General features: G+C 35.5%; 1 protein-coding gene across 6 annotated transcripts in view; it reads right to left on the reverse strand.

Annotated features, from left to right (window-relative positions):
* The window catches only part of DNM1L (dynamin 1 like), a 64,080-nt gene that overhangs the window by 7,641 nt on the left and 44,227 nt on the right, over positions 1-12,212 (reverse strand). For all 6 annotated transcript variants that reach the window (XM_069585382.1, XM_069585381.1, XM_069585380.1 and 3 more), the window contains 6 exons: positions 9,720-9,851; positions 8,027-8,233; positions 4,565-4,685; positions 4,188-4,343; positions 3,868-3,957; positions 640-732 (listed from right to left, as the gene is read on the reverse strand). In XM_069585382.1, the coding sequence (XP_069441483.1) occupies positions 640-732; positions 3,868-3,957; positions 4,188-4,343; positions 4,565-4,685; positions 8,027-8,233; positions 9,720-9,851 (799 nt within the window). The remainder of the gene's footprint in view (positions 1-639; positions 733-3,867; positions 3,958-4,187; positions 4,344-4,564; positions 4,686-8,026; positions 8,234-9,719; positions 9,852-12,212) is intronic.

Genomic DNA, 12,212 nt, shown 5'->3' on the forward strand with positions numbered 1-12,212 from the left:
AAGAGAAAATTTGATACAGAAGAGAGACAGGTCTTCCTGGACTACGAAACAACAGAAAATTTTACTGTTTTGTATAAAAATGGCAGAGAAAAAAATGCATCCAGATAAATCATCTATCCATCAGCCTTGGCTCCTTCTGAGTTCTTATGCAACCTACAACATTAACCTCAAACGGAAAAAAGAAAGGATCCATGAAACGCAGCAACCACAGTAGTGGTGAAACAGTACTGTTTTTCCAAATACACTATAATTTAGGTAATTCTTGGATTGTTTCCTTCAAAGCTTTCAGAATCAAGTAAAAACAAGTTTAAACATCCACTGTTTACATACTTCAGTCTCATAAACTGCAACAACAGTTAACTGAAATGGAACCAGGCAGTCCTTCAAATACAAATACCAGATCAATGAGCCCCAGATCCTCTCTGAGTTAGTTTCATAGGCAGAAAATAAGAACGATGCCTCCAGGTGGTTTTGAGGATTAAATTTAAGAAAACAATGTAATGCCCTCAGCATAATTCTTGGAATGTGACAATAATAAATTACATAAATGTCTTATAGTTATTCCTTGCTCAGTAAATTTGATATAATTGATCTAAAACAGGTTTTCTCTCTCAAAAAACAAATTGAAATTGTATTTACCTCTATATTGTTGTTCATTAACCCACAAGCATCAGCAAAGTCTGGATGTTTTGTGTTGATATAAGCCAATTCAATTGCCACTAAGTTATGGACCTAGAAAAAAATAAAATTAGGTTATATACAATATTATGCCAACCTAATTTTAATTTAGGAAGCATATAAACTTATTTAACAGATAAATTCTGAAAGACCGTACAGGAAACATGCCTAAATAAATATTTGATAATTATACTCCAACTGATAAATCTTACACCAAATAATAATTTGCTCTCTTTTAAATTATTTATATTTCAGCATCTAAGACTGCATTTCTGACACTGAAGTAGATGGAATTATACTGTTAGAGGGAAAAAAGTTATCTACTTGATGCATGTGTAACTTCCAAGCAACTTTCCTATATAAAAACCTTAGACATCCACTATTCCATGTCAAAAGTTCAGGTTCAATAATAAAACATTACAGAATCAGATATAAGGTAAAGATGTTAACTTTACTTGGGTAAAGGATACATTTAAAGGCCTGAGCTAACCTAATTGATTAGCCCTAATTATGAAGCACCTAGTTTAAATATATGTAGTTCAAAATCCTAATTGGGACAATAATCAAAAAGGAAAGTTGAAATTAATTACTCTAGCATTATAGCGAGATTAAACTAAGTCCTTCATTTCACTGTCCTGACAAATCTCAGGTATCAGAACAGCACTAAAAGATCAAAACCAGTGAAAATGATTTATTTCACTGAAATTCTGATGACTCTGGTGTCAGTGGGTAGAGTCCAAGATCAGGCTAATCATGTTCTCACTCATCTCAATTCGTGCTTATGCTTGCCAGGGAAACAACTAAGCAGCAGCACTTACATCCTATACTCCAAGGGCGGTTTTGTACTTGTAACGTAAATGTAAATAAATATCCATTGGGGCTCACCACCCTGAGCCAAGGACCCAAATGCACTTTTAGAGACCAGAAAGAAAAAAAAGGAACAGTCAACAATTAGAGGCAATATGGACAATTTCAAATGCTTATCTCATATTTATGCCAATTTCAGGATTTTAATTTTAAGGATAGCAGCCATGATATTATGACATTAGGTCATCAAACAAGCAAGCTGTACAAACAGCCACATTATCCTGACATATATCAAAGTTAAAAAATAACTTGCTATAACAAGGCTCAGTTTACCAGGGCTGAAGATAAAACCAACTTTCCATTAGACCAGTGCTGCTATATGTATCTGTGCTCAGTCGTGTCTGACTCTGCGAATGTGAAGTAAGTCGAGCTACAAAATGGAAAAAATTAAATGGCTAGGCTTAAAAAAAATCCTTGTCTATTATGTTACGCATGATGAGCGCACTGTATTAGAAAAAAAGTATTATTTAGTTTACATCCAGTCAAGAAAGAGTTTTTTAAGGTGGTAGTATTTTAATAGATCGATGGAACCCCTAGCATTAGTGATTCTATGCAATTGCTGGGATGTGACTTGGGAGACATTTTACTAAAGGTATCCTAATAATACCTAAAGGTAGCTGAAATTAAAAATTATGGACAGGAAACTAATTACTATTGAGTGTCTACTTATGTTTTGGACACTCTCCTGTGAGAAATTTGCAAATGGTATCTCTTTGAACCTTCCCAACATACCTGAGAGCTATTATATTAGTCTGTTTTACAATCAGGAAACTTACTAAGTGATACATTTACCAAAGTCACATGGCTGGTGAAAGCAGAGCCAGATTCAAATGAAGATCTTAGTCCAAAACCTTTATAAAATAGGAAGCACTGAAACTGCCATGAGGTCTGGGTTCTCTACTCCCAGTTCATCCACAAACTAGGTGTAATGTGGGTTTAAATGATTCCTAACATCTTTGGTCTCAAACCTTTTAAGATGAAAATGTTACTAATTGATGTCTTTATACTTGTCTGCTTCTAATCACACGTCTTTCTCCCTTACCCCTACTGTTGTGTTTTTTTTTTTTAATTCCCATTATCTCTTTTCAAGGCAAGCAAGTGTTAAGTGTTGTATTTGTAGATGGCTACTCTCCAATTTAGTTTCTTGTCCATGGATAAAATACACAGTTGATTAAGACATATGTATTTTGACCTGTTACTTAAGAGTACTGCTTTTGAGTGTGGTTAATGGTAATAATGTGGCCTACGTTATTCAAACATTGCTTACTTAAAAGTCACACAGTTTGAATCTTGGCTGAATTACTTAATATGTGACCTTGGGTAAATTAATCTCTCTGGGCCTTCCTTGCTGTGTTATAAAATGAGACAATACCTATTACATGGAATTGTTTTGAGAATTAAATAAAACAAATCACGTCAAGCATTACAGACAGTTCCTGGTGCCACCATCATCAATTTTAGGCTATCATTGTCATGCTCCTCACCATCCAAAGTACTTAGTACCACAGATTACTTTAGTTGAAACAGTTTTGTTAATTTTTTCAACCTTAGGAGCCAGCTAGATATTAACAAGAAGAAGAATGTATCTGATTCATTCAGTGATGAATATGCTTTCCTTCAAAAGAAACACCCCTCTCTGGCTAATAGAAATGGAACAAAATATCTTGTCCAGACTTTAAACAGGTAACATTTTTTACCTTTTGGAAAATGAGATGTTTTTGGTTTGCCAATAGCTATCTGAGACCTTTGATTACATTTTTAATGCTTACATTTTTATAATGTGCTTGTCTATAAAATTTCACTTTTTGTTTCTTGTACAGTAGGTTCTTATAATATATTTATTTTTATCGAGTTGTGCCCAGTCATGTCTGACTCATGGCAGCCCCATGGACTGTAGCCTGCCAGGCTTCTCTGTCCATAGGATTTCCAGGCAACAATATTGCAGTGGGTTGCTATTCCTACTCCAGGGGATCTTCCCAACCCAGGGATCAAACCTGTGTCTCTTGGGTCTACCTACATTGGCAGGCATATTTTTTACCATTGCACTACCTGGGAAGTCCATATATATAATAAAGCAAACCTGAATACAATCCTCAACAATAAACTTCTGCTGGCTGTTTTTAGGAAAATGTGGCTGCAGGCTAACAATAACTAAAATATGAGGAAAAATGCTTTTTATACCAGAACTACTGAAGTATCCTTATAAAACTGAAATTCACCTTTTTCTTTTAAATACACTGGGAAACATTATGCCTAAATTCATGAAGTATACAAAATGATTTATTAACAGTGACTACAATGATTTATGAAATAATAGCTCACCATTTCATTTGTAACAGGCAACCGTTTACGAAGAAGACAAGTCACTACTTCAACTATGGCATCATGAAGTTTAGGGAACCGCAACAACTCCTATATATGATGGAAGTAAGAAACAGTATTTGGTTTGAAGGAAAATTAATCACTGAAATACTAAACCAGATTTGGAAGCTATATTTAACTATACTATGTCAAATATCACTTTTAGATAAGGAACTAAAATTTTAACTTTTAGCCCATCTTCTATATTTCCTCCTACCCCTTGAAACCATCACCTCATGTCTTTTACTACCTAATCAGAAACCTGTTACATTTCTCAATACCTGTGTACTGTAATTGCTACAGTGCTGAATGATCCTTTGCATTTCTTCATGAACCAGTTCCACACAACGGAGGCTGGGCTCTTCCAGACGTTTGATTTGCCTTTTGACCAGTAACTCAAATGAAACTTCAGGCACAAATAAAGCAGGACGAGGACCCTAAAAAGAGAAAATTATGAGCTCTTATAGCTACATGTAATTTTGGTTCTTTCCTAAGGTTAAAATAAATCACATTTTTGGGTATTTTTTCATGAAAAGTACTTCCTAATTTCAAGAATAAGAGCAAAATAACAAACTGTACCATTCGTTAAAAATATATATGGATTAAAAAATAATCTTTAACCTCATTTCAAAAAATTCTAAAAGTTAAGCATACTCACAGTTGCATTTCTAATGGCAGTCAAAATGTCAATAGTGTTAAGGCCACCGAGAGGGTCAACAGATTCTAAGGTTCGCCCAAAAGTCTCATGGAAAATATAACATATTCGAGCACCACCACATCTGAAAGGCAATGAAATATATGATTTCTAGTATTACTAAAAGGGAAAGACACTACAAACTAGAAGTCTTTCTGTAAGCACTAAGATTATGGAAAATTACATTTAGACCATTTCCATGTATTCTCAACTGTATTATGAACCAATTATTCTAATCTTTTTAATGGGGAAAGGAGTCATTTCACAAACGGCATTCATATATGCATGTGCACGTGCACACACAGAGTAAACTGTACTGTCAGAAAACATCAGTTAACTAAGAACGACTAAACGTTTTTCTCTGCTCTAGTTCTCAACTAAACCACACACTCCTTAAGGATATTTTCCAGTGGTCATGTATGGATGTGAGAGTTGGACTATAAGGAAAGCTGAGCACAGAAGAATTGATGCTTTTGAACTGTGGTGCTGCAGAAGACTCTTGAGAGTCCCTTGGACTGCAAGGAGATCCAACCACTCCATCCTAAAGGAGATCAGTCCTGGGTGTTCATTGGAAGGACTGATGCTGAAGCTGAAACTCCAATACTTTGGCCACCTCATGTGAAGAGCTGACTCATTTGAAAAGACCCTGATGCTGAAAAAGATTGAGGGCAGGAGGAGAAGGGGACAACAGAGGATGAGATGGTTGGATGGCATCACCAACACAATGGACATGGGCTTGGGTGAACTTTGGGAACTGGTGATGGACAGGGATGCCTGGCATGCTGCGGTTCATGGGGTCGAAAAGAGTTGGACATGACTGAGCAACTGAACTAACTAACTAATTTCTATTTATTCACAATCTAGAGTAGAGATCAGCGATCTTTTTCTATCAAAGGCCAGTTAAATACTTTTAGACTTTTCAGGCCTTTGTCACAACTCGCCAATTCTGCCATTGAGCACAAAAGCAACCACAGACTATGTAAACAAATAAGCATAGCTATGTTCCTGTAAACTTACACACACTAAAATTTGAATTTTACATATACACTACATAAAAAATTCTTTGAATTTTTTTTCAACCATTTAAAAAATGTAAAAATGATTCTTAGTCAATGGGCTTATCCTTGCTTTAAACAAATTAAATCTCTAGGCCTACATACTGGATACCTTGCATTTCCTGTCTTAATGATTAGAAATCCTGGTATTATCTTTTATTTTTTTCATTCAAGTCCAGTTGAAACTTTACAGATATGGTATATCCCCCCAAATCATTCATTCTTCTCTATTTTTACCATCACTTTTCACTTCTTTCTTACAGTAGTCTAGGCAGAAGGTACCAGCCTAACATTATACTAAGTGAAATAACCCAGACAGAAAAGGACAAATATTGTATGATTCTCCTTATATGAAATATCTAGAATAGGGAAATTCACATCAACAGAAACTAAGTCAGAGGTTACCATGGGCTAGGAGAAGAGAGGAAGACAGGTATCACTGTTTATATGATACAGAGTTTCTGTTGGGATGATGAAAAATCTTGGAAATAGATACTATTTGATGGCTGTACAATATTGTGAATATACCTAGTAGTATGTATTATACTTTAAAATAGTTAAAATTACCAGTAACTAGTCTCTCTGCCTCCAACCTTTACCTTCTCCAAATAGTTTCCATAATGACCAGAATTACGCTTCTAAAGTGGGGAACTCCTGTGACCAAAAATGTTATCATTTTTTTATAGTAGGAAGCTCTTCAAACTCTGACATATTACACTTTCCACAGTCTTGTTCTTATTAGACACCTTTCCCACCTTACTTCCTGTTACAACCCATCACTGTACCTGCCATTCTCCAAATTCACCCTGAACTATTCTTTGCTATTCCAAAGCCTAAAATACCCTTCTACTTACTGCTTACGGCCTTCGCCATATTCTATTCACAGCCCAACCCAAATGCATTCCTAACTATGGAGCTCTCCCAATCTGGAGCTCTCCCAATCCTTGAAAGAGATATAAATGGTCTCTCTTCAATGTTCTAATGAGGCTTGATTAGATAATTACAAAGATATAAATATTCTATGGAGTTAACTCACACAGAAGGCTACCAGGGTCACATGAAAGTACACAGAACTGTACACCCACACACACACATGAAGTGTAACTGGTGAAATCTGAATAAACTTTGTGGATTGTACCAGTGTCCATTTTCTTGCTTTGTTATTGTACTACAGATATGCAGGATGTCAGTGCTGGGAGGTGAAGGGTGAATGGACCTCTCTGTACATTTATCTGCAACTTGCTAGAAATCTATAATTATTTTTCAAAATTAAAAGGCTTTTTAAAGGTGAGAGTTCAGAGAAATATATTCTTATATATTGCTACTAGTAAAACAATACAATTTACTACTAATATCCCAGGTGGCACTAGTGGTCAAGAACCTGCCTGCCAATGCAGGAGGATGTTAGAGACCTCCGAACATGTTGGAAGACGTTAAGAGATCTAGGTTTGATCCCTTGGTCAGGACGATCTCCTAGAGGTAGGCATGGCAACCCACTCCAGCATCGTCGCCTGGAGAATCCCCTGGACAGAGGAGCCTGGAGGACTACAGTCCATAGATTTGCAAAAGCAAGACACGACTGAAGCAACTTAGCACTCACTACTAATATAGCAATGATAAAAGATGTTGAGAATATAATATACCTTTTGATCTAGTAATTCTACTTCTAGAAATTTACCCTAAGTATTTACTTGGATACATGCTCCAAAGATAGTCCATCACAACACTGTATATATTTGTGTATAACTGAAAGCAAACTATCAAGAGTAGGGGACTCACTGAACAAATCTAAAAGTAAAATACTATGTAAATCTTAAGGCTGAAAATACAGATATGCAATTTGTACTAGTTGTTTGTGACAAGTTGATTTAAAGAAATGATTCTGTAGCATCTGATTTTTAAAGATGTGTATTATAGGCATTTTTTATGTTTTATAAATACATAGAAAAATGTCTAGATTAATGCCAAATAATAGGGATTATTTCTGGATGATGGAAATAAAAGGAATTTTATCCTTATACTTTACTCTTTTTACTTATCTGTACTTTTTTATTTTTTCATGAACAATGTTGTTGTCCATATTAAAGAAACAAACTTTTTTAAATTAGAAAATGTTATACTTAGCAATTAGTCTTCTTTTTTTAAAAAAAAAGAAATTTTACCATGTTTTACATATTTTTCCATATTTTATAAAGCATTTTACATACCTATCAGATATCATTCATAATTTCTACAAAATGATATTCCTGTTTTACAGATAGAATCATAATCAGATAATCTCAAAGTCACTGTAACAAAAGATCTTTATCTTTCTTCTTTATCTAACCTAGCAATCCAGGTAGCCAAATCCACAGAGAAATTTCTTACTTACAGCTCTGAAGTTTCAATATATTTTGCAGTTCCTTCAATAGTATTACAATATTCTGTGGCAAATTTGGTAATAAGCTGGAGTAAAGTAGCACTTTTATCATCCACAGGTTCACCATAGCTATTTAGAAGAGACTGATATTGAGCAGCTAGAACATTTATTCTCGTTTTCAACTCTGGTAAGCAATCTCTGATGTGATGCATCAGTAACCTAACAAAGGTTAGAAAGGAAGAATTTTAAAGTAAAATTGTGTATTTTGAAGATCCAAGCAGCTCAAATTTTTAAAATGCAAATAATGGGGAAACCTGTCAAACACCTTGTCTTGGCAGGAAATAATGCAATTTTAGACTAGACGTAAATATTTAGTCTGAAAAAAAAATGACATGAAGGAAACTGTCTTGTTAAAATACCTTTAAAATTTGCCTTCACCCTGGAGAAGGAAATGGCAACCCACTCCAGTATCCTTGCCTGGAGAATCCCATGGGTGGAGGAGCCTGGTAGGCTACAGTCCATGGGGTCGCAAAGAGTCGGACATGACTGAGCGACTTTTTACTTTTACTTTTTACTTAATAACTATATAACATCCAGCTAAAGACTAGCAGGCAGGTATTCTTTCTGCCCACTTCTGATGTCTATGTCAGAAGCTTTCTCTATCTCCTTTATACTTTAGTAAAACTTTATTACACATAAAAAAATAAAAATAAAAATAAAATTTGCCTTCAATCCAATAAATGGTAACAACTGATAGAGGATTAAATATAAATTAAAAAATTTATTTCTCTATTACTACAATTACCTTAAAGAAAGTAAGCTACACAATCTAATTATATCTACATAATTTTGATTTCTGACTTATCTTTTACAATTGGTACTTAACACAGTGAAAATCAATCTTGTTAAGATCCATGTCCATCCACCTTTAATTTATTTAGGGAATAAGCAAAGACACACACACGATTTAGCAACTGAATGACAACAATAGAAGGAAATAGCTTTCACTTAAGTTGTTTATAAATCATCTAGAAAGCTCTTCTAATCCCCTGAATGATCTAATACCATTAGTGGGTATTAAGAATTCAAGGTATATAGCTTACATCCTTTTTATGAACAGGACTAGAAAACATCCTAATTAGGACAAGATTATGTGAAAATTATAAAGTTTAATTCAGTTCCTGAAATACAAAATGGAAGTGAAGTCAACTGCCTTCTATTTCTATCATCAAAGTACAATGCCTGTAAATACATTCATGATTAATGTATTTTAAAATTCATTTGCACTTTCCTAGATTACATGATGATTTAATGCCAACTACCTCAATAAAAGGGTTTCCCAGGTGGCACGCTAGTGGTAAAGAAACCACCTGCCAATGCAGGAGATGGAAGAGACAAGTTTGATCCCTGGGTTGGGAAGATCACCTGGAATAAGGAATGGCAACCCACTCCAATATTCCTGCCTGGATAATTCCAGGACAGAGGAGCCCGACGGCCTACAGTCTATGGGGCTGCAATGAGTCAGACATACCTGAGCACACCCCAATAAAAATAAATACATTATAAGAACCTACTATACAGGAAACAAAATTGAAATTTTATAGACAAGCACATTATAAAAATGTAAGGAATTGATAATCAAAGGTCTCAGATAATATTGGCAAACCAAAAACATCTCATTTTCCAAAAGGTAAAAAAATGTTACCTGTTTAAAGTCCGGGCAAGATATTTTGTTCCATTTCTATTAGCCAGAGATGGGTATTTCTTTTGAAGGAAAGCATATTCATCACGGATTGAATCAGTTACACTCTTCTTATTGTTAATATCTAGCTGACTCCTAAGGTTGAAAAAATAACAAAACTGTTTCAACTAAAGTAAACTGTGGTACTAAATACTTTGGCAGCACCCACTGGATTATGCAAAAAGCAAAAGAGTTCCAGAAAAACATCTGCTTTATTGACTATGCCAAAGCCTTTGACTGTGTGGATCACCACAAACTGTGGAAAATTCTTCAAGAGATGGGAATACCAGACCACCTGACCTGCCTCTTGAGAAATCTATATGCAGGTCAGGAAGCAACCATCAGAACTGGACGTGGAACAACAAACTGGTTCCAAATAGGGAAAGGAGTATGTCAAGGCTGTATCTTGTCACCCTGCTTATTTAACTTATATGCAGAGTGCATCATGAGAAATGGGCTAGATGAAGCACAAACTGGAATCAACCTTGCCGGGAAAAATATCAATAACCTCAGATATGCAGATGACACCACCCCTATGGCAGAAAGTGAAGAATTAAAGAGCCTCTTAATGAATGTGAAAGAAGAGAGTAAAAAAGTTGGCTTAAAACTCAACATTCAGAAAACTAATATCATGGCATCCAGTCCCATCACTTCATGGGAAATAGATGGGGAAACAGTGGAAACAATGGCTGACTTTGTTTTTCTGAACTCTGAAATCACTGCAGATGGTGACTGTAGCCATGAAATTAAAACACGCTTACTCCTTGGAAGTAAAGTTATGACCAGCCTGGATAGCATATTAAAAAGCAAAGACATTACTTTGCCAACAAAGGTCCATCTAGTCAAGGCTATGGTTTTTCCAGTAGTCATGTATGGATATGAGAGTTGGACTATAAAGAAAGCTGAGCGCTGAAGAATTGATGCTTTTGAGCTGTAATATTGGAGAAGACTCTTGAGAGTCCCTTGGACTGCAAGGAGATCCAACCTGTCCATCCTAAAGGAGATCAGTCCTGAGTGTTCATTGGAAGGACTGATGCAGAAGCTGAAACTTCAATACTTTGGCCACCTGATGCAAAGAGCTAACTCATTTGCAAAGACCCTGATGCTGGGAAAGATTGAAGGCAGGAGGAGAAGGGGACGACAGAAGATGAGATGGTTGGATGGCATCACTGATTCAATGGACATGAGTTTGGGTAAACTCTGGGAGTTGGTGATGGACAGGAAGGCCTGGTGTGCTGTGGTCTGTGGGGTCGCAAAGAGTTGGAAACGACTGAGCAACTGAACTGGACTGAAGTAGTTCGAAGAGGATGTCAATGATAGCCTAAAATTGATGATGATGGCACCAGGAACTGAACTGTCTGTAATGCTTGACGTGATTTGTTTTATTTATTTCTCAAAACAATTCCATGTAATAGGTATTGTCTCATTTTATAACACAGCAAGGAAGGCCCAGAGAGATTAATTTACCCAAGGTCACATATTAAGTAATTCAGCCAAGATTCAAACTGTGTGACTTTTAAGTAAGCAATGTTTGAATAACGTAGGCCACATTATTACCATTAACCACACTCAAAAGCAGTACTCTTAAGTAACAGGTCAAAATACATATGTCTTAATCAACTGTGTATTTTATCCATAGACAAGAAACTAAGTTGAAGAGTAGCCATCTACAAATACAACACTTTTATAACACTTGCTTGCCTTGAAAAGAGATAATGGGAATTAAAAAAAAAAACCAGTAGGGGTGAGGGAGAAAGACGTGTGATTAGAAGCAGACAAGTATAAAGACATCAATTAGTAACATTTTCATCTTAAAAGGTTTGAGACCAAAGATGTTAGGAATCATTTAAACCCACATTACACCTAGTTTGTGGATGAACTGGGAGTAGAGAACCCAGACCTCATGGCAGTTTCAGTGCTTCCTATTTTATAAAGGTTTTGGACTAAGATCTTCATTTGAATCTGGCTCTGCTTTCACCAGCCATGTGACTTTGGTAAATGTATCACTTAGTAAGTTTCCTGATTGTAAAACAGACTAATATAATAGCTCTCAGGTATGTTGGGAAGGTTCAAAGAGATACCATTTGCAAATTTCTCACAGGAGAGTGTCCAAAACATAAGTAGACACTCAATAGTAATTAGTTTCCTGTCCATAATTTTTAATTTCAGCTACCTTTAGGTATTATTAGGATACCTTTAGTAAAATGTCTCCCAAGTCACATCCCAGCAATTGCATAGAATCACTAATGCTAGGGGTTCCATCGATCTATTAAAATACTACCACCTTAAAAAACTCTTTCTTGACTGGATGTAAACTAAATAATACTTTTTTCTAATACAGTGCCCTCATCATACATAACATAACAGACAGGGATTTTTTTTTAAGCCTAGCCATTTACTTTTTTCCATTTTGTGGCACTGCTTACTTCAAAAACATTTTCTGTTTAAAAGTATCTA

The sequence above is a fragment of the Ovis canadensis genome, chromosome 3, assembly GCF_042477335.2.
Source record: "Ovis canadensis isolate MfBH-ARS-UI-01 breed Bighorn chromosome 3, ARS-UI_OviCan_v2, whole genome shotgun sequence".
NCBI lineage: Eukaryota > Metazoa > Chordata > Mammalia > Artiodactyla > Bovidae > Ovis > Ovis canadensis.